This window comes from Tiliqua scincoides, chromosome 5 (genome assembly GCF_035046505.1).
Source record: "Tiliqua scincoides isolate rTilSci1 chromosome 5, rTilSci1.hap2, whole genome shotgun sequence".
NCBI classification, from domain to species: Eukaryota; Metazoa; Chordata; class Lepidosauria; order Squamata; family Scincidae; genus Tiliqua; species Tiliqua scincoides.
Genome location: NC_089825.1, coordinates 98,319,920 through 98,341,298, shown reverse-complemented (window position 1 = coordinate 98,341,298; position 21,379 = coordinate 98,319,920). Strand labels below are relative to the sequence as shown.

At 44.2% G+C, this 21,379-nt stretch overlaps 1 protein-coding gene across 1 annotated transcript; it reads right to left on the bottom strand.

Moving 5' to 3' along the window:
• Positions 1-3,092: 3,092 nt before the first annotated feature.
• On the bottom strand, positions 3,093-8,821 carry LOC136652522 (vomeronasal type-2 receptor 26-like). Its single transcript, XM_066629464.1, has 3 exons — positions 8,795-8,821; positions 7,178-7,304; positions 3,093-3,997 (listed from the first exon to the last, which is right to left on the bottom strand). The coding sequence occupies exons 1-3, from the start codon at positions 8,819-8,821 to the stop codon at positions 3,093-3,095; spliced, it is 1,059 nt and encodes a 352-aa protein (XP_066485561.1).
• Between the last annotated feature and the right edge of the window lie 12,558 nt (positions 8,822-21,379).

Sequence of the window (21,379 nt, the reverse complement as noted above, 5' to 3'; positions counted from 1 at the left end):
AAGGGAGTCTGAACTGGGATCATGGTGAGATGTGGGTTGCCTTCCTTGTGATCCCCATTCAGATTTCACCCCTTTCCATAGATGAGTTGCTATATGTTAGATAAATCTGATAAAGGAGTGCTAGGCAGATGGGCCAAATTTTATTATACTACATATGAAAAATGGTCTGTTGGAATTTTTTTTAAAAACTGTGGGGATAGTATTTAATTTAACAAAACAATGGTGGATGGTAGGGGGTTTTAGGACTTTTGGACATATGGTTACATTTCCAGTCATGCTCCTGTGTGAAAATTTAAACAGAAAGAAGCACCAAATGGTTTGTCAATGCAAACATTGTTCTGTTTCAAATCGTGTAGCAGTTTCCAAACTGTGAGTCTGAAACCCACTAGTGGGACTTGACCCCATATTTGTTTGGGTGTGAAACTGACAGGGCAGACTGTGCATCAAGGGTGCAACAAGCTGCTAATCGGGAGGGGGGAGAGCACTCCTGCCCAATCACCATTATAGCCACATTCCTTGGCATTTAGAAATCAGGCTGCAGCCTCTCGGGCCTCTACAAAGTTTGCAAACTGCTGGAATATTGTATAGTGGTGAGATCAGGAGTGGAACCAAAGCAAAGTCCAAAAGAACTGCAGCCACATCCTGAAACTTTTGCTCCATATGGCAGGTCCTCCAACTGCTATTTGACTTATAAAAAAATAAAAAAGAAGGCAAAGCAGCCATCCCATGCTATGAATTTAGTGTTATATATTATTTACTCTGGCACTGACTCGGATCTGAGGTCACTCGGAAAGGAGTCCCCACACATGCAGAGTCAAGTCTGTCTCTGTCTGGGTGTGCTTGCTTACTTTTTTGGAGGTGTGAAAGACATTGTGGGGCCATCATTCAGACCGGGCAAGCAGCAGGGCATTTCCAGCTGGGAGGCAGGGAAGACTTAATGTTTTGGATTTGCATTGAGAAGCAGGCGGGTGGGCTCCCTTGTCCATCTCTAAAGGAACTAGTGATAATTGGAAGAAGATTTTTTCCCTGGACGAGTGAGGGAAGAAGGCGGCGGGAGTGGTGGTGGTGGTAATTCATAGCCATCCAGGAGTCATGGCATGGTTTCAGCAGGCTCCTTGAATGACTGGTCACAATGAAACTACTTATGAGTAGAGCTGCAAAGGAGTGGGTCATACTGGTAAGCCTGCCCGCTGCTGCATGTGACCCTCCTCCCTCGTGCCACTTCTGTCTGCGCACTCACAGTTTGTTCCACCCCCTCCCACCTTGTTTACAGATATGATGGGGACATCAGGGGAGTATTAAATGAGAACTCCAACATACACATAAACACACACCCTGCCAGCAGCTCCGTTTTTGTCCACAGAGCTGCAGTTGCCTTTTTTACCTAAAAACTCAGGACTTAAGTCTTTTAGAGTCCCCAGAATGCTCTAGGCAAGTAGGAAAGTCCGCTTGTTCGGGCTCCTTTTTGAGTCAAGTTAAAGGGGGTGGAGACTCATAACTTGAGTCAAGTCAAGCTGCGCTTAATTTGCTGATCCTTGCATACGAACACCGTATTGGTTGCCTGCTGTGTCACAATAACACATCATTGGTACTTGGAACAATCAGTGTTACTGGTGAGTTTTGATTTCAGCAAATTCACTTTTTGTTACATAAGGAAGGCAGTTGTGTTTTCTTTTTGGGGGTTAAATGGCCCAATGTGTGATGGAATGCAGATAATTCAACATGGTTTGTTTCATTTATGTTCTGCATGCAATTAGTATTCCCATATCTAACATTCAAGTCCCATATAACATGATGGTATTATTCATAAATTCAAATAGTCTAAAAGGTTTCCAAAATGTCGACCACTAGTGGTTCCATCTCCCTGAGGGTGTCAGCCAATGCAGTACGCACCTTCCACACCCCTTCATGATACCACAGAAGGCATATCGCAATTTTTCTCTTTCCGACCCAGTGACCGCACCAGTGCAGCAGTGTTGGGTGCTTATTCTGGTCTAATGCATCAACCTGGAGTTCATTATGACTGTGTGGCTGAGATCTAGATGATAAACATTGAAAGAAAAGGGCCCGTTATAAGTGTACTGTGGTAAAAGTACTGAGAAGCAGCACCTCATAATGCTGAGAAGAAATTGGGTTATTGGATCATGACCAGAAATATCCATGATTAGAAAAAAACCTCAGAACTATAGAAAATTTCCAATAGTTTGGACTACAGAGATTCCCTTCCTCTACTCAGATAAAGTGTTCTTCCTGTGAAAGAAGGGCTTCTTGGAGGAAGATACTACTCTTAGAACAGGGGTACCCAAACCCCTGCCATGGGGTCACTTGCAGCCATTGAAGAATCCCAATGCAACCCTCAGGGACACCCCAGTCTCCAATGAGCCTCTGGCCCTCCAGAAACTTGCTGGAGCCTGCACTGGCCAGATGCAACTGCTCTCAGCATGAGGGTGACTGTTTGGCGACTGTTTGACCTCTCACATTAGCTGTGGGATGAGGGCTCCCTCCAGTGCTTGCTGATTCACATCTGTGATGCAGTAGCAGCAGCAAAGAAAAGGCCGGCCTTGCCTTTTGTAAGGCCTTTTATAGGCCTTGAGCTATTGCAAGACCTTCATTCATTCATATAAGTTCCACCTCTAGTATATTAATTTATGTAAACTTATGTATATTTATTCAACTTTTAACCTGAATTCATTCTTTTTTTCCCCAGCCCCTGACACAGTGTGAGAGAGATGATGTGGCCATTTTGCCAAAAGGTTTTACACCCCTGTCTTAAAGGATGGAAACCTTTGGGTTGTTTTGGTGACCCTGTGCTGCCTCAGTATCATGCATTTATATGAAGTTTCTATTTCCTTGTTTCATCATTTTGACTTCTGGGTTGTGTCTTTATCCTGCATTATTAACATTATCCTTGGATAGCTGCCAAGGAGATGCAACTATTGATCCTGAAATGATTTCTCATCCCTCCGTGTACATTCCATACCAAAGAATCTGATCTGAGTTAAAAATGTGATATGCTGTGCTCTAGTATTCTTGCTGTATGGAAACATAGAGAGAGAGAAACATGCAAAACAACTATCATCTTGGAATCGGATTTAATTACTTCTTTTCTCTGTTAGCAGCTGCTTGGAGTTGAGAGCTGGTTTTAGCACAATAACATAGCATTTAGGCAGAAAAATGCAAATCAGAAGGCCAGTGTTGGAAGCCAAGATGGCAAAGACCTCCACAGCCACCACGTCTTTCCCCTTGGTGCTCAGGTAAGCAGGAATGAAGGAGATCCACACACTGCAGAAGACCAGCATGCTGAAGGTGATGAATTTGGCTTCATTGAAAGTATCTGGCAGTTTTCGGGCAAGGAAAGCGACTGTGAAGCTGGTGAGGGCCAGAAAACCAACGTAGCCCAGGACAGAATAGAGCATGATGATCGACCCTTCATTACACTCCACTATGATGTGCTCAGTCTGGGAGTGCATGTCAACATCTGGAAACGGAGGAGAGGTGGACAGCCAAACAGTGCAAATCCCCACTTGAATGAGGGAACAGGAAAGGACAATGGAGTGGGCCACTTTTTTCCCCAGCCATTTCCTCATCCTGTTCCCTGGCTGGGTGGCCATGAAGGCCAGGACCACAGTGGCGGTTTTTGCCAAAACACAAGAAACAGCCACAGAGAAAATGATGCCAAAAGCCGATTGTCGGAGAAGGCAGGACACCTTGCTAGGTTCTCCAAGGAAGAGAAGGGAGGAAAGGTAGCAAAGCAGGATGGAGGTGAGAAGAATGCAGGTGAGGTTTTGATTGTTGGCTTTGACAATGGGAGTGTTCCAGTTCTTTAAAAAGATCAGTATCACCATAACTGTTATTGCTGTAAAGGAAACAGCAATAGAAACCAAACTGATTCCTAAGGGTTCCTCGTAGTTTAGGAAGGCTGTCTCTTTGGGGATACATTGATCTTGATTCTTGTTTGGGTACTGATCTTCTGGGCATTTGTCACAATGAGATGCATCTGAAAAGGACAAAGAGAGTGTCAGTAGCTTTATGAATCCAGAAGAATGATGGGAGGTTGAGAGAAAATGTTGGACAGGAATTCCCCATTTTCTTTGTAAGCACTTCAGTGCTTCGGGTTGGGGGAGTGAATGACCAAATGAAGCAAGGGATAGGCACCAGCGGGATTAAGTGCACTTAACTGTATGATGGACTGCCTCTGAAGTCTTTCAAGGTGCCTCCCTTGTTGCATTTGTAACCAGTGTTCCCGTTAAGAATCAGTGGATCATGATTTAAGTATTTGGAGAAGAGCAGACCATACAAATGCATGTGCTATGGTGTTAGGGTGAACAAATATTTGCAAATATTTCCTGGAAAATCTGTGCACTGCCACTTACCTGTCTGGTCAGACATCATACATCGGGACAGGGAGTGCAATCATAGCAACAGATTGCTTCTCCCTCTCGAACCGTCTTGCTGTGTCCAACGTGGCAGCTCTGAATGCAGGTTGAACGAGGCACATTCGAAGAACAAAAATGTGAAGCAAACATTTGATGCCCACCACCAGAACCATCCTTCCCTTTCAGTGCACTTCAGCTTATCAAGAGCAGGAGCTCAACTCAATTCTGACCAGCAACAGAGAACTCCCCTGCTGCAGCGACCTGTTAAGGACTCCTGTTATATTTGACTTCAGCGGGGGTTCTATATTCACATTTCTGTAGAGCGGTTTTTCTCAAATTGTGGGTCGGGACCCACTCGGTGGGTTGTGAGCCAATTTCAGGTGTGTCTCCATTCATTTCAATATTTTATTTTTAGTATATTAGATTTGATGCTACTGTGGTATGTGAATGCATTTGGGGAAATGTTTCAGACCTGTACTTTTAACAAGCTACTATGTATATTCTTTTCACAATGATAGTAAATGGGACTTACTCCTGCATAAATGTGGGTAGGATTGCAGCCTAGGATTGTAAAAAATTTTCCTACTTGATGATGTCATTTCTGGTCATGACATCACTTCTGGTAAGTCCTGACAGATTCTCATTCCAAGAACTGGGTCCCAATGTTAAATGTGTGAGAACCGCTGCTGTAGATTTAGTCTTCCTACTGGGTTCAAAACAGTTCAGAGCAGAGCCCAAATGAAACAGGAAATGCATCGGAATTTGGTTTTATTCCAGAAGTGCTCTTTTGCTAGCAGAAGACTTAGTACGCTTTTATTTTATCAGGGAATTGGCCCAGTAGCACTGGCATTCCTGGCCCCTGTGCCGCCCGAGGCCAGGACCACAGAATGCTGCCCCTCCCCCACTGGTTGCCACCAGGCTGCGCATGGCCTCCTCTCGCCCTCCAGTGCTTTTAGACACTACTTTCAGTTTTGACATGTGCACCGTCCATAGTCCCCAGAATGCTTCCAGAGGGCAGCCAAAAGCAGTGGTGAGGCGGCAAGGATGGAAGCAGGGGTGTGGATGATGGCAGGGGGACCAGCCGGCTCTGAGGGGTGGCACCCCAGGGCATTTTACCTCCCCCCGGTATGCCAGTGCCCAATAGCAATTAGATTCTGATGCGATAACATCTAAGAATAACATCCATACCGGGTATGATGGTGGAATGCCTCATCAAAGATAGAATCTCAAAACACATAGACGAACAAGCCTTGCTGAGGGAGAATCAGCATGGCTTCTGTAAGGGTAAGTCTTGCCTCACAAACCTTTTAGAATTCTTTGAAAAGGTCAACAAGCATGTGGATGCGGGAGAACCCGTGGACATTATATATCTGGACTTCCAGAAGGCATTTGACACGGTCCCTCACCGAAGGCTACTGAAAAAACTACACAGTCAGGGAATTAGAGGACAGGTCCTCTCCTGGACTGAGACCTGGTTGAAGACCAGGAAACAGAGAGTGGGTGACAGTGGGCAATTTTCACAATGGAGAGAAGTGAAAAGCGGTGTGCCCCAAGTGCTTTTCAACCTCTTCATAAATGACCTGGGGATAGGTTTGAGCAGTGAGGTAACTAAGTTTGCAGGCGACACCAAACTTTTGCCAGTGGTGAAGACCAGAAGTGATTGTGAGGAGCTCCAGAAGGATCTCTCTAAACTGGCAGAATGGGCAGCAAAATGGCAGATATGCTTCAATGTCAGTAAGTGTAAAGTCATGCACATTGGGGCAAAAAATCAAAACTTCACATATAGGCTGATGGGTTCTGAGCTGTCTGTGACAGATCAGGAGAGAGATCTTGGGGTGGTGGTGGACAGGTTGATGAAAGTGTTGACCCAATGTGCAGTGGCAGTAAAGACGGCCAATTCTGTGCTTGGGATCATTAGAAAAGGTATTGAGAACAAAATGGCTAATATTATAATGCCGTTGTACAAATCTATGGGAAGGCCACACCTGGAGTGTTGTGTCCAGTTCTGGTCGCCGCATCTCAAAAAGGATATAGTGGAAATGGAAAAGGTGCAAAAGAGGGTAGCTAAGATGATTACGGGGCTGGGGCACTTCCTTATGAGGAAAGGCTACGGCGTTTGGGCCTCTTCAGCCTAGAAAAGAGACGCCTGAGGGGGGACATAATTGAGACATACAAAATTATGCAGGGGATGGACAGAGTGGAGAGAGAGATGCTCTTTACACTCTCACAAAACACCAGAACCAGGGGACATCCACTAAAATTGAGTGTTGGGAGAGTTAGAACAGACAAAAGAAAAATATTTCTTTACTCAGCGTGTGGTTAGTCTGTGGAACTCCTTGCCACAGGATGTGGTGATGGCATCTGGCCTGGGATGCCATTAAAAGGGGATTGGACAAATTTCTGAAGGAAAAATCCATTACAGGTTACAAACCATGATGTGCATGTGCAACCTCCTGATTTTAGAAATGGGCTATGTCAGAATGCCAGATGCAAGGGAGGGCACCAGGATGAGGTTATCTGATGTGCTCCCTGGGGCATTTGGTGGGCCGCTGTGAGATACAGGAAGCTGGACTAGATGGGCCTAAGGCCTGATCCAGTGGGGCTATTCTTATGTTATTATGTTCTTATGAAGTCTTTCATGGTGCCTCCCTTGTTGCAGTTGCAATCAGTGATCCCTTTAAGAAGCAGTGCATCATAAATTGTTTGCAGCAGAGCAGGCCAGTACAAAGGTATATGTTATGGTTTTAGGGTGGACTAATATTTGCAAATATTTCCTGGAAAATCTGTGCACTGCCACTTACCTGTCTGGTTAGACATCATATCATCGGGACACGGAGTACAATCATAGCAACAGATTGCTTCCCCCTCTCGAACCGTCTTGCTGTGTCCAACACGGCAGCTCTCAACACAGGTTGAACGAGGCAGATTCTAAGAGCAAAGAATGAGGAGAAACGCTGAAGCCAACGTTGGATGCCCACCACCATGACCATCCTTCCCTTTCAGTGCACTTCACCTTATCGAGAGCAGCTCACCTGACCAGCAACAGATTACTCCCGTGCTGCGAGTGACCTCTTGAAGACTCCCGTTCTATTGGATTTCAGGGAGAGTTCTATTCTCACATTTTGGTAGAGAGGTTTCTTTTTCCTACCGAGGCTCAAAAGAGCCCAGGGCAGAGCCAAATGAAACAGGAAATACGTCAGCATTTGGTTTTATTCCCAAAGGGCCCTTTGCTAGCAGAAGACTTAGCATGCTTTTATTTCATCAGGGAACTGGCCCATCGCACTGGCATTCCTGGCCCCTGTGCTGCCCCAGGCCAGGACTACAGAATGCTGCCTGCCCCAGTGGTTGCTACCTCTTACCATCACATCCAGGAGGCACGTGGCCTCCTCTGGCCTTCCGGAGGCCTTCAAGTGCTTTTAAACATCACTTCCAGTTTTTGTCGGAAAACCAGAAGTGACAGTTTGCAGGGTTTTGAAGAAGGCCTTGTGCCGCCATCTCAGTTCCCAGAAGGACTTCAGAGGGCAGCCGAAAATGGCGATTGGGAGATGTGGATGGCGGTGGGGGTGTGGATGGCAGCTAACTGTGGTTCAGGATTGATTAGGTCGGTCAGGTGTGTCCCCATTCACTTCACTTCATTTTAAGCATATTAAACCTGATGCTACCATGGTATGCATGATGGGAAATGTGGCAGATCTGACATGTGCGACCTCCACAGCCCCCAGAATGCCTCCGGAGGTCACCCAAAAGCAGTGGTGAGGGGGCATGGCTGGCAGCAGGGGTGTGGACGGAGGCATGGGGGCTGGCCGGCTCTGAGGTGTGGCGCCCCATGGCATTTTACCTCCTCCCCAGGTCTGCCAGTGCCCAATAGCAATTAGATTCTGATGGGGTGATGTCTAAGAATAAAAAATAGGGACATAAGTAGAAGCTCTTTTAATGTCCCCCACTATGGCCATCCTTCTTTCTCCAGTAGGCTTCAACTTGTTAAAACTTGTACATGGGACACAAACTTTGAGTCCCACCTCAAAACCCAGCTATCTATTTGATATTTATCTCAACGTTTATCTCAATATAGGTATTTGTTTAATCAACATGACATGCTATGTGCCTTGCAAATATGTTTAAAATAGTTTTATTCTGTCTTTTATTTATTTTAGCCCCGAGACCCACTTTTTAGAGTGACAATCTATTGGGACCCAAAAGAAGTGATGTCATTAACCTGGAAGTGATCTTATGGCTTCTAGTGACATCATCAAGCAGGAACGTTTTTCACTCCCCCATACAACAAAATTAGAGTAAATAAGTACATTAAAATATTACAGATTGGCTTAAAATAAAGAACAACCCTCCCAAGCTGTTGTCAATCAGTTTTTTAAAAATGCCCCAAACACCACACAGACTGCAATCCTATTCACACTTACCTGGGTGTAATCCCCATTGACTATCATCGTTAAAGGCATACCCATAGTAGCCTGTTAAAAGTGCAGATCGGTAACATTTCCACAAATGCAGTCACATGCATCTAATATATTAAAAATAAAATACACCTTGAAATGAATGGAGGCCCACCTGAAAATGGCTCGTGACACACCTCGTGGGTCCTGACCCACAGTTTGAGAATTCAATTGAACTCAGTGAGACTTATTTCTGAGTAGGGAGGCATAGGATTGCTCTGTAAGGGTACAATCCTATGGTCACTCTGCACTGCCAGAACTCACATTCCAGCATTGCAGGACACTTTGTGGCAGCACAAGAGCCGGGCCTCGGTTGCGTGCTGTCAGGCCAATGCCACAAATGGTGAGCACCACAGAGTGCACAGCCGTGGCTTCAGGAGTCTCTACCATCCCAAGCAAGTTGTCGTCAGGGGTGGGCCATAAGCAGAGAGGAAGAGTAATGGGGCACTTCAGGGGAGGAACTGGGGTGTGTCAGGGAAGGAAAGGGTTGATCTGCTGGCAGTCATGCATTTTGGATTCGATCCCCTATTTTTCAAGCTGCTCCACCCTCTGGATCTCCTTGGGCTCATACCAATTAACTGGCAGGCATAGGTAGGAGGAGACCCATAAACTGTCAGGGGCCTATGCAGAGGTAAGGGGAAAGTATGTTCCCTTACATCTCAAAGGCCTCTCAGTCATGCCTTCACCATAGCATGCAGTGCATGTCTCCAGGAACGTTCAGATGCTCAGGAATGCTTGGGTGGTGTGGGTAAAATCATGTTCCCAGGCAAATGAGGAGGTCACCTTGCTGAAGAATTTTAGCCCTACCTCCTTAAATCTGCTATTCCACACAATGGCATCATCGTGGATGGTAAACTCTTGACTTGGAGACATCTTTCCAACTTGAATCTTAAGGAAGGATTGATTAGGGAAAGTGACCCAATTAATAACATCAAGTCCAGATGACAATTCCTCATCAGCAAACCAGACTTCATGGCCAGCACCATTGTTAAAGTGGACATTTTTCAGAAAAGAGTGCATCTAGATTGGACAAAAACGGAAAGTAGAAAACAGTTGATACCTTAATATTGTACACTGTATTATCAAACACCCAGTCAAAAAAAGGTACCTGTAAACCTGAGATGTACCAATTACAAGATACAAGAACATTTTATTCATTCATTAAAAACAGAATAGGCTTGCCAGATCTTCCTCATCTTTCTCTCCTCTCAGCTCACCATTATATCCATCCAACATTTCCATATCTTTGGGCCCAATGCTATTCAACTTTCTAGTACTGATGCCAATGGGGCATGCACTACATCCTGCAGTGTGGGGCTAGTCACAGAGGCCTAGGGGCTACACTGCAGCTGCCTTGGTGATAGAAAGCTGGAAAAGTTGAGCTCTATTGAAGTATTTCATTTGTTCCTCTACTCAGTGGTTTACAGGGAGCTTTGTGTTAACAATACTAGTGGCTGGTTTTCACAATTAAATATTTATATTCCATCTTTCTTTCCTTTTGCAACTTAAAGCATTGCATCTGGGATACCCAGTTTGACTGTCTTCAAAGTTCTGCAAGATCCAAATCTGCTTAGCTTCTGCAGTGTGTCCACCCCATGTGCCCAGGGACATGATTTCACCCACACCACCCATTCCATCCACAGCAATTTCATTTAGAAGAACTTTTCATTCTGCTCAGTAGCAAGTTTCTTCCTACTAACTGTGTTTGGAATTACATCATACATAACCATATCAATGCAGTGAGGAATATACCTGCCACGGTTCAATGTTCAACAGTTTGGATGTGTCTCTGTTCAGCACTGTTTTTGGTCTGGGCAAAAACATGGCATTTAAAGCATGCGCTACAGCATAGAGAGCATTGTAAATGCGGTAGCTCTGATCACTCATCTCCATCTCAAACAGAGACTGAGGCAGGCTCTCCAGTTTCTCCTCTCCTGTACAGTGTTCCCCATCATGGAAACACCTGAATGCAAGTTTGTAGAAAATGCAGAGAAAACGTGTGAGTGACTTATCAGGCTTTAGAGTCTGAAGGAAGTCCTGGAATCCTGGCACGGGCCTTGTGGAGGTTGTGAAAGACAAAGTCCCATGGAATGTTTTTGCACAGAAGCCTTCAGTGTCAACAGCGTTGACGAAATCCCACTGAGGTGGTGTGATCCAAATCTTCCCTATATGGGATTTATAGATAAATTCAGCAATATTTAAAATGATGGCTAGTGTTACCAGAGACTGAGAGTCCCCACTGACAATAACAACATTGGCTGTCATTGATAAAAGTGTAGGGCGTATACTTAATATATTTTTTAAGTATGTACTTTGAGTGGAATACACATTCAAATCCTTGGGACTGCCAGTCCTTTTTAAGAAGGCAACACAAATGCTATTCCGGGCAAGCAATGGTGTCAGCCTCTGTAGAAAGCCTTCTCCACTATCATCCTCTGAAACAATGAGGCCAATCCATGTCCATTGAAAATGCATCAGTAGCTGGACTATTCCGGTGTGTAGAGTACCTTCCCTTATTGCCATCCAGTATATAAAAGGAAAATTATTTCTTGTGACTGGCATCTCATATGTTCCATAGGTAAGCTAACAGGGGGAAACATGGCTCATATCAGGTTTGAGAATTAACCACTGTTTTCCAAACCAAAGTGTTTACTACAATCCAGATTTTTGCTTATCAATGATACTCTGAGTATACTGAACAATGTATCTTTGAAGACATTCCCATCAATAAATTATAGTAAGTTTGCAATCCTATGCACACTTATGCCTGGAATTTATAGTAAGTCTGCAACACTATACTTGCTTTCCAGGGAGTAAGCCCCATTGAACACAGTGAGACTTGTAGACATGCTTAGGGTTGTGCTCTCAATGAGTTACAACACATTTCCTTTCACCATGTCCACAAGCCATCACTTAAAGTCCTGAAATGGATAATGTATTTGATTTAGACCAAGCTATTGTTTTGCCGAGCTTCAAGTTTCAATTTTTTGAAAGATTAAAATCACCTCTATGGTTTGTATCCCCAGAATATGAGACATGACTAAATAGTATTAAATCAGTGCGACAAGATTGGTGCGCTTAAGAACAGTTTATATAATGGGCTGTATTTATGAGACATTTTCTTGATACAAACCTGAGTTTTATACACTGAAAGACATATTTTGTGCAGGAGGTCTAGCTCAGCTACTGCCATGTCTGCCTGAAGATCTGGGGACACCAGTACAAAACAACCAGAAGTATCCGAGAGTTATTGACACGCTGATAACGAGTTGACCATCGGTGACAGAGAAGAGTTGCGGTCAAGTTGCATGGGAGATGAAGCAGCCAGAGGAAGGCCAGACTGGGAGGCAATTCTATTGTAAAAATCTCTTTGGGGGTTTAGAAAACCTTGGCATGTGAACTGCCTTGATTTAAAGTCTGAGGAGAAATCTGCCCACATCTGGGTTGCTGGTCAGTCATTTTATGTCCTCCTATACAACTGAGATCTCAAGGACCTCCTCAAATGGTTACTTCTTTTGAAAAAAACAATTGCTTATTTTAAAAAAGTAACCATTTGAGCAATTCATTGCATTGCCCCTTTGCAATTCTTTTCAAGCTAAAAAAAGGGCATTCACTGATAAAGTCCCAAATAATAGATAATGAGTGAGGAGCAGTTTTCTGCCACCCATTCATGCATCTGAATGTACATACCTGTGGAAACTTGTAGTGGCTAAGAATGTTGGCCATTTGGTTGACATGTTCTACCATGAATCCCCCAATGACAGACAAGACATCACCTTTCTTATCACACTTGTAATTGGGTACACTCCTTTGCCTTTGGAAGAGTAGACACAGGATGGACTTATATATGTCCATTCCTTCAAAAAAGTTGTCGTAGATTTTAAAACCGAGGGTCATGTTGGGCAAGAGATTGGGATTCCTGTTGATTTCATGAATGGCAAAAATGAAGGCCAGGGCATGTTGATAATGTTTGAACTCTATTCTGCAATTAGATTGACACTGAGGCAGAGATAACATCTATCACATTGTCACATGCACCACAAATACATATAAAGCAGTACCACCCACAGTGGCATTTCCATGAGCACTATTTTGCTACAGCATTGTTCATCCTGGGCATGACTGACAGCTATTGTGAATGTAAGCGATCAATCAGTGTCAGGTTCTTGCCCCATCAAGATCAAAGTTGTTGTTTTTTTTAGTGCTGGTTCACATGGCACTCACACGGCACTCAATCACTTGAGGGACAATGACCCCTGCAGTATTCTACACCAAAAAACTCATCGCTAGTACAATGAGAAAAGGAAGCAGAATTAAAGAGGGTTAAGGAAGAGGGGAGCTGGAATGAAGTTGTTCATCTGACCAGGACAAAAATGATTAGGTAAGGGAACACTTCTTCTTTTGCCATGAAGCAAGTCTTAGCTGCCCCAATCATAGATCTGCAATGGATCTACTCAGACCTGCAGCAATGATTTTGCTTGTGCAAGTCCCAGTGGATATGTGTGAGTTGTTGGTGGCCAGGAAGGGAGACCAAATGTCAGTGAAGCTGGTTCCAACAATAGCCATTCCCTTTCCGGCCATGGCACACCCCTATCCCCACCCTGTTCTTTTCAACAAGCTGCACCTGTTGAAATTCCACCACAGTGCAGTCATTTGTTCCCTAGTCTTCATGTTTTAAATAGAGTGATGGCTAACAAACATATAATAACTTACGAGAATTTGCCGACCTCCATCGCTGGTAGGCTCTGAAAATCAATTGCAGTGTGTACAGGACGTATAAGAGAGAGGACCCCACCAATGACAGCATCTCCTAGCCTAGTATCCCCATAGCTTCCTTCCAATTCACAGTCATGGGGCACATCCTCCCAACAGTCAAGAGAAGGCAAAAGCTGCAGCATCAAGAGCAAAAACAACCACAGGGCTGCAAATGCATGTCTAACCCAGCTGCATCTGAACTTCCGCATCCTGAACTACATTTCCAGCTACAATGATATCTCTATGGCAGGCACCTTGCTAGAGCCTCACTCTGGAGCCACATGTAAGCAGCATGTGTGGTCACAGATTTTCCTCCTGAAATGTTTGGCCGGTGAGGTGAGCTAAAGAAGAGATGCCTGATCAATCTCTGTTCCACCATTGAGCGCCGACACAGTTCAGAATAAATCCATCTCCTTTTGAAATATGGATGTATTTCTTACTGATTACCCAAGGAAGGAAATTACAGTACTGGATAATTACAGAGTACCTAAACACCTCCCTGATCATCCTTGTGAAATGAATAACATACATGTTTATGAAGATCAAACGGTATGCAATTTTGGGAAGGGCAGTCTGAACTGGGATCATGGTGAGATGTGAGATGTGTACTGCCTTTGCTGTGATTGCAGTTCAGATTTCACCCCTATTACAGATCAGCTTCTGAGTAGACCTGATTAGGATTCTGCCCTTAGTATTGTATATTTCATACTCCTTTTTTAAATATTTTTTTGTTTATTTATTACAGATACTGGAAAGGAAATAGGTTATATTTAGGGTAGGTACAACACAGGTTATACATAAGGGTATTGGCCCCTAGATTCCAACATACATTAAAAAAACAGCAACAAAATAATCATCAATACAAAGGCTATCATATTTATCAATATAAAAAATTGCATTTATTGAAACACTCAATGGTAGTTGGCAAGCTTCCGTCTCGAAAGACTATGGTATCGCGCTCTGAAAGGTGGTTCTGGAACAGCGTCTAGTGTGGCTGAAAAGGCCGATTCGGGAGTGACAATCCCTTCCACACCGGGAGCAAGTGCAGTCTGTCCCTGGTCTGTGTCCCTGGCTATGGGCCTTCCTTCTTTGCCCCTTTGCCTCAGACTGTTGGCCAAGTATCTCTTCAAACTGGGAAAGGCCATGCTGCACAGCCTGCCTCCAAGCGGGCCGCTCGGAGGCCAGGGTTTCCCACCTGTTGAGGTCCACTCCTAAGGCCTTCAGATCCCTCTTGCAGATGTCCTTGTATCGCTGCTGTGGTCTACCTGTAGGGCGCTTTCCTTGCACCAGTTCTCCATAGAGGAGATCCTTTGGGATCCAGCCATCATCCATTCTCACAACATGACCGAGCCAACGCAGGCGTCTCTGTTTCAGTAGTGCGTACATGCTAGGGATTCCAGCACGTTCCAGGACTGTGTTGTTTGGAACTTTGTCCTGCCAGGTGATGCCGAGAATGCGTCGGAGGCAGCGCATGTGGAAAGCGTTCAGTTTCCTCTCCTGTTGTGAGTGAAGTGTCCATGATTCGCTGCAGAACAGAAGTGTACTCAGGACGCAAGCTCTGTAGACCTGGATCTTGGTATGTTCCGTCAGCTTCTTGTTGGACCAGACTCTCTTTGTGAGTCTGGAAAACCTGGTAGCTGCTTTACCGATGCGTTTGTTTAGCTCGGTATCGAGAGAAAGAGTGTCGGAGATCGTTGAGCCAAGGTACACAAAGTCATGGACAACCTCTAGTTCACGTGCAGAGATTGTAATGCAGGGAGGTGAGTCCACATCCTGAACCATGACCTGTGTTTTCTTCAGGCTGATTGTCAGTCCAAAATCTTGGCAGGCCTTGCTAAAACGATCCATGAGCTGCTGGAGATCTTTGGCAGAGTGGGTAGTGATAGCTGCATCGTCGGCAAAGAGGAAGTCACGCAGACATTTCAGCTGGACTTTGGACTTTGCTCTCAGTCTAGAGAGGTTGAAGAGCTTTCCATCTGATCTGGTCCGGAGATAGATGCCTTCTGTTGCAGTTCCAAAGGCATGCTTCAGCAGAACAGCGAAGAAAATCCCAAACAAGGTTGGTGCAAGAACACAGCCCTGCTTCATGCCGCTTCGGATGTCAAAGGGGTCTGATGTGGATCCATCGAAGACAACAGTGCCCTTCATGTCCTTGTGGAAGGATCTGATGATGCTGAGGAGTCTGGGTGGACATCCAATCTTTGGATTGGATTCTCACCAATCCTGGATTCTCACCAATCCAGGATTCTCACCAATCCTGGTGGATTCTCACCAATTTGGGACCTGATTCTCACCAGACGCTCCAGCCTTCCCAGCATCAAGATCACATGCAGCTATCAGGGTGCTGCCTGCGACACCGACCACTCCCTGGTGTGCAGCAGAGTGAAACTGCGAACAAAGCGACTGTACCACACGAAAAAGGAAGGAAGACCTCACATTGATACCAGCAAGACCCAGGATCAGAGAAAAGTGGAGGAATTTGCACGAGCGCTTGAGGAATCTCTTCCAGGCCCGGTCGATGCAAACGCATCCAACAGATGGGAACATTTCAAGAATGCCGTTTACAACACCGCCTTGTCCATATTTGGCAAGAAGACCAACAAGACGGCAGACAGGTTTGTTAAGCCCACTCTGATGAGTTGACACCAGTCATTGAGGAAAAGAGGAGAGCTCAAGCAGCATACAAGGCCTGTCCCAGTGAGCGCAACCTGCAGGTCCTCCGAGCTGCTCGCAGCAAAGTCCAGCAGATTGCCAGGAGATGTGCTAACGACTACTGGCTCCAGCTCTGTTCCAAGATACAGATAGCAGCTGACACAGGCAACATCAAGGGGATGTATGACGGTCTCAAGCAGGCCCTAGGTCCAACGCAGAAGAAAATTGCCCCTCTGAAGTCTGCCACAGGCGAGGTCATCCAGGATTGGACGCAGCAGATGGAACGCTGGGTGCAGCACTATTCTGAGCTATACTCCAGAGATAATGTAGTCACCGAAGAAGCGCTGAACAACATTGAGTGCCTGCCTATACTGGAGGAGCTTGACAGTGAACCAACCCTAGAAGAACTTCACGTGGCCCGGGACTCCCTTGCCTTTGGCAAGGCACCTGGAAAAGATAGCATCCCTGCTGAAGTCCTAAAGTGCTGCAAAGAGATCATCGTCACTGAGCTGCATGAAATCCTCTGTCTCTGCTGGAGAGAAGGTGGAGTACCTCAAGACATGAGGGATGCAAACATCATCACGCTGTACAAGAACAAAGGCGACAGGGGTGACTGCAACAACTACCGCGGCATCTCTCTCCTTAGCGTTGTAGGAAAGTTGTTTGCCCGAGTTGCACTAAAGAGGCTCCAGGTACTTGCAGAGAGCATTTATCCAGAATCACAGTGCGGATTCCGAGCCAACAGGTCCACCACTGATATGGTATTCTCCCTTAGACAACTGCAGGAGAAATGCAGGAAACAACGACAGCCACTCTTTATAGCCTTCATAGCAAAAAAAGTTATTAAGAGTGAGTGAACTTGGCTCGTTAAAAAGTTTTGCCGAGAACTGTAAGTAAGAAGTCTGGAGGAGGAGGAGATTTCAAGATTATTCACGCTGGCCGCTAGTCACCCGGGGGGGATAGGTGAATTGGTATTTCCCCTGCTGGAGTAAGTACAAGATTATTATTTTTTAATGGTATGTACCGAAGAGAAATAAATAAGTAATCTTCAACGAAGGAATAAAGTCTACTTTCATTTTCCCAGCAAAAAGCCTTGATTTAAGCCTGGTCACTGCTACTTTTGGTTTCTCAGCAAGAGGCTTGAATTTTTTTGGTCATTTAAAGGCATACTAACCTAATTTGAGTGTGTTGATTTGACTGACTTTTTTTGGATATAAAAATTGGAAAGTAGCCCTGGATACAAAATTGGAAAGTAGCCCTGCAGGAAGTGGTTTGAGTTGATGTTGATAAAAATGGCTTTTGAAAATTTAAAAGATGTTCGTGGAAGCCAGGCCTTGTTGGTGGATTTTGTGATGGATTTTAGAAGAGAAATGGAGCAACAGGTCAGAGAACTGTCTGAAAAAATTGGGCAAATAAGCTCCTCCCTTGTAAACTTGCAGGAACAGATTATAAACAATAGAGAAGAAAAAAGAATGGATCAGATGTCGGGTGAAGTTAAAGAAGTGGAGTATTTTGAAATGGGACATGAGACGGAAGAAGCAATTGTCATAATAACTAAGAACCTTAAGGAAGAAAAAAGAGGAAATGTTGAGAGAGCAAGCTGTCTCAAGAAGAGGAAGAATTTATGGATTGAATTCAAGAATAACAGAATGAAAAAGAAGAAAGAAAAACAGAGGGGGGCCAAGAAATTCAACAGACCTAAGAAGAAAAAGAAGAAGTGGAAGAACCAGTCGGAGAACTAAGAGGGAACACCAATAAGATAGAGTACAAAGTAAGCAATAAGAAGTAGGTCAAAATGGTTGAACAATAAGTAGAATTTTTTTAAATCATATTAAATCAAAATAGATGTAAATAAAAATTTGAAATATAAACATTGTGGAAATTAAGTGGTATTCAGATAAATATTTTATTAATTATATTAATTAAAGTGGATGAAAAGGGAATTTGGACTATAAGTATTGTGAAAATTAAAGTGGTAAACATATGAAATAAATTAGATGGAACTGCAAATTTGGAATATAAGTATTGTGTAAACCAAAGTGGTATTAAGATAAATAAAAGGGTTATTTTTTAAAAGAGAAGGTAAATAGTATAAATTATAGATGTCAATTTATTTTGGAGAAAATATTAAACCTGTATTTTGGGTTAATAAATATGTGGTGGATAAGTGAAGTATAATACCATTGTAATTGGAGATATTTGTTTTTAGATGTGATATTAGAAATTAAAAATCAGATAAGAGATTTTATTTTAGAGGTTAGTTTAGTTGTAAGAAGAGTCTATAAGTAAAAATTTGAAGCCTTTTTTGATTGGATAGTTATGGAAAATGATATATAATATGTTATAAGAGATATTGAAGGGGGTAATACCATTGTAATCGGAGACTTCTTTTTTAGATGTGATATTAGAAATTAAGAATTAGATAAGAAAGATTTTATTTTAGAGACTAGTTTAGTGGTAAGAAGAGTGTATAAGTAAAAATTTGAAGTTTTTTTAAATGATGGGATAGATAAGGTTAGAGGAAAAATATGGAATGTTAAAGTATTAACCAGTTGGGTTAATGAATATGATAACTTTTGTATTGATAATTAATTTCGTTTGGATTAATGTTTGTTGTAATTGATGGCCACCACCCTTGTGTGTAACCTATGTAGTCCTAGCCCTACTACTTCTGAGTCAAGCTGCAGAGGAGTGGGTCATACTGGTAAACCTGCCAGCTGCTGCATGTGACCCTCCTGCCTCTCACCGCTTCTGTCCCCACTCTCACGCAGTTTGTTCCACCCCCTCCCACCTTTTTTACAGATGGGATGGGGATACCAGGGGAGTATCGAATGAGAACTCCAACATACACACACACACACTGGCAGCAGCTCTGTTTATGTCCACAGAGCCACAGCCGACCTTTTTGCAGAAAAACTTGGCACTGGAGTCTTTTAAAGTCCCCAAAATGCTCTTGGCAACTCAGAAATTCTGCTTGTTAGCAGAGGCGTAGCTAGCGAGGAGCATGGGGGTGGTCTACCCCAAGTACCAGCCTTGGGGGGTGACACCACATATGACCTGTGAGGGGTGCCCCTAAAGGGGGGGTCTCTTGGGGTCACCCGACAGGGTGCCAAGTGCCAACTTGGGACCCCTGGGTAGGGTGTCAAACTCCCTTGGGTTCCTTGCTGGGAAAGCCTCAGACCAGGCCAGGGGGAGGGGGTTCAAGACATCCTTGTCCTCCTCCCTGGAGGCAGGACCTAAGACCCTTGGTCTTCAGGAAGGGACACCTGTCTTCCCTCTCCAGAACTGCCTGTCATCACAGGCTTCCCTGCTTTAATCCTCCCCAGTCACACCCTCGGCTCCTCCCCTTCCTCCCTCTCTAGGCTGAAAGGGGCCCTGACCCTAGCCTGCTTCCCTCCTCTTTGGTGGTTAAGGGTGACCCTGCCCTGTTCACTGCTCTGGTCAGGTGAGCTCTGGGTGGGTAGTCTCTCGAACCAGCTGCACTGTGTCTTGCCTGGTTAACTGCAGAGGCAGTGGTGGATCTTCGGCTCAGCAGTTCTGCTTCTGGCCTACAGCCAGGTAAGTCAGGGGTCAGACAAGGGCTCGACCCCTGACATGACCCAACATCGCTAATGTTGCAGAGGTTAGGAATATCCCCATCATGCTACATACCATTGGATGCCGAATTTCTATCTGAATGCAGTGGAAAAAAAGCAGGGTAAGATATCTTCTTTCCATCAAATGTAATGGACAAAAAACAGGAAACTGAAAAATGCATGGAGCCCTATGGAAAGTGAAATTGAGCCATATTGCACGTTTACTCATGAGTAGGTGAACCTGCCTTAGTTCTTTCAAAAGGGTAGACTTAGAGGAATCCAAAGACACCGGAATGGTTCCTATCCATTGAAAGCAACCCCAAAAAAACACCTAAGAAGGAAGTCCCTCCCTTCAAGCAAAGGAAAGTATTGAGCCCTATCGAAAGTGTAAGTAACTCACATGTCATGTTTACTCACAAGTAAGCAACTGTGCTTGGCTGCTGGTCAAGTCATGGAAAGGGGAATGCAAGGCTAGCTACATGGTCCCAATGCGATGAAAGTGGAGCTCAACAAATGCTCCAAAAGGCAGCAACCCCCCCCCCCAAGAACAGAACAGAGTCGTCAGTTGGTAAGGTCAATTTTTCGTTGTTTTTAGACTTGTAAAGCCGGGTGGGTCCTGATAGTGATATGCTTGAAATATAAAAACTTACACTGAACTGGACACTGGGGAGGGCTGGAAATCTCACTATTTTTTTTTTTTTTGGGGGGGGGGGGTGTTATAGCAGGTAGGCTACAGAGAAAATTCCCTTGGTGAAACAGGGCTGGTTTCCCCTTATTTAATTATTTATTTTTCTTTATTTTATTTTTTTAATTATTTATTTTACTTTGCTAGATGATGCCACTTCCAGTCATGACGTCACTTCCAGTGGGTCCTGGGCAAACTGTCATTCTAAAAAGTGGGTCCCAGTGTTAAAAGTTTGAGAACTACTGCCTTAACTGAAAACAGTTCAATGAGACTTCCTTGGGGGGTGGAAAGTGGGTGGCATCCTAGAGACCAAAATTCTAGAAATCATGACTTATAGGAATAATGCCATCATGTTAAATACCATTTGATGCAGATTTTTATGCGTTGTTTGTGGGAAAATATTCACTGCTTTATTTTCTGGCCATTATTATTATTCATTTCATGTCATGACCATTACTATCTCTCAGTCTCACCTACCTCACAGGGTTGTGAGGACAAAATAAGGAGAGGAACCTTGCACACCACCCTGAGCTGCTTAGAGGGAAAGTGGTATAAAAACAGGAAGGAAGGAAGGAAGGAAGGAAGGAAGGAAGGAAGGAAGGAATGATGTTTTATGGGGTGACAAAAATTTATGGGCCCTGGATGTCAAATGACCTAACTACGCCACTGCTTGTTAGGGTTCCTTTTTGTGTCAGGTTAAAGAGGGTGGAGACTCATAACTTGACTCAAGTCAAGATGTGCTTGACTTGCCCATCTCTGCATTTGAACACCTTATTGGTTGCCTGCTGAGTATAGTAAATCCACTTTTTGTTACATAAGGCAGTTGTGTTCTCTTTATTAGATTAATTGGCCATAATAGATGACAGAATACAGATAATTCAACAT

What these genes read in the sequence shown, in the direction of transcription:
- LOC136652522 (XM_066629464.1), bottom strand. Translation starts at nt 8,821, where the DNA reads ATGATAGTCAATGGGGATTACACCCAG. An exon ending in TCAATGGGGATTACACCCAG is followed by an intron (nt 7,305 to 8,794) that starts GTAAGTGTGAAT and finishes CTTTGCTCTTAG; the next exon opens with AATCTGCCTCGTTCAACCTG. An exon ending in TATGATGTCTAACCAGACAG is followed by an intron (nt 3,998 to 7,177) that starts GTAAGTGGCAGT and finishes TGTCCTTTTCAG; the next exon opens with ATGCATCTCATTGTGACAAA.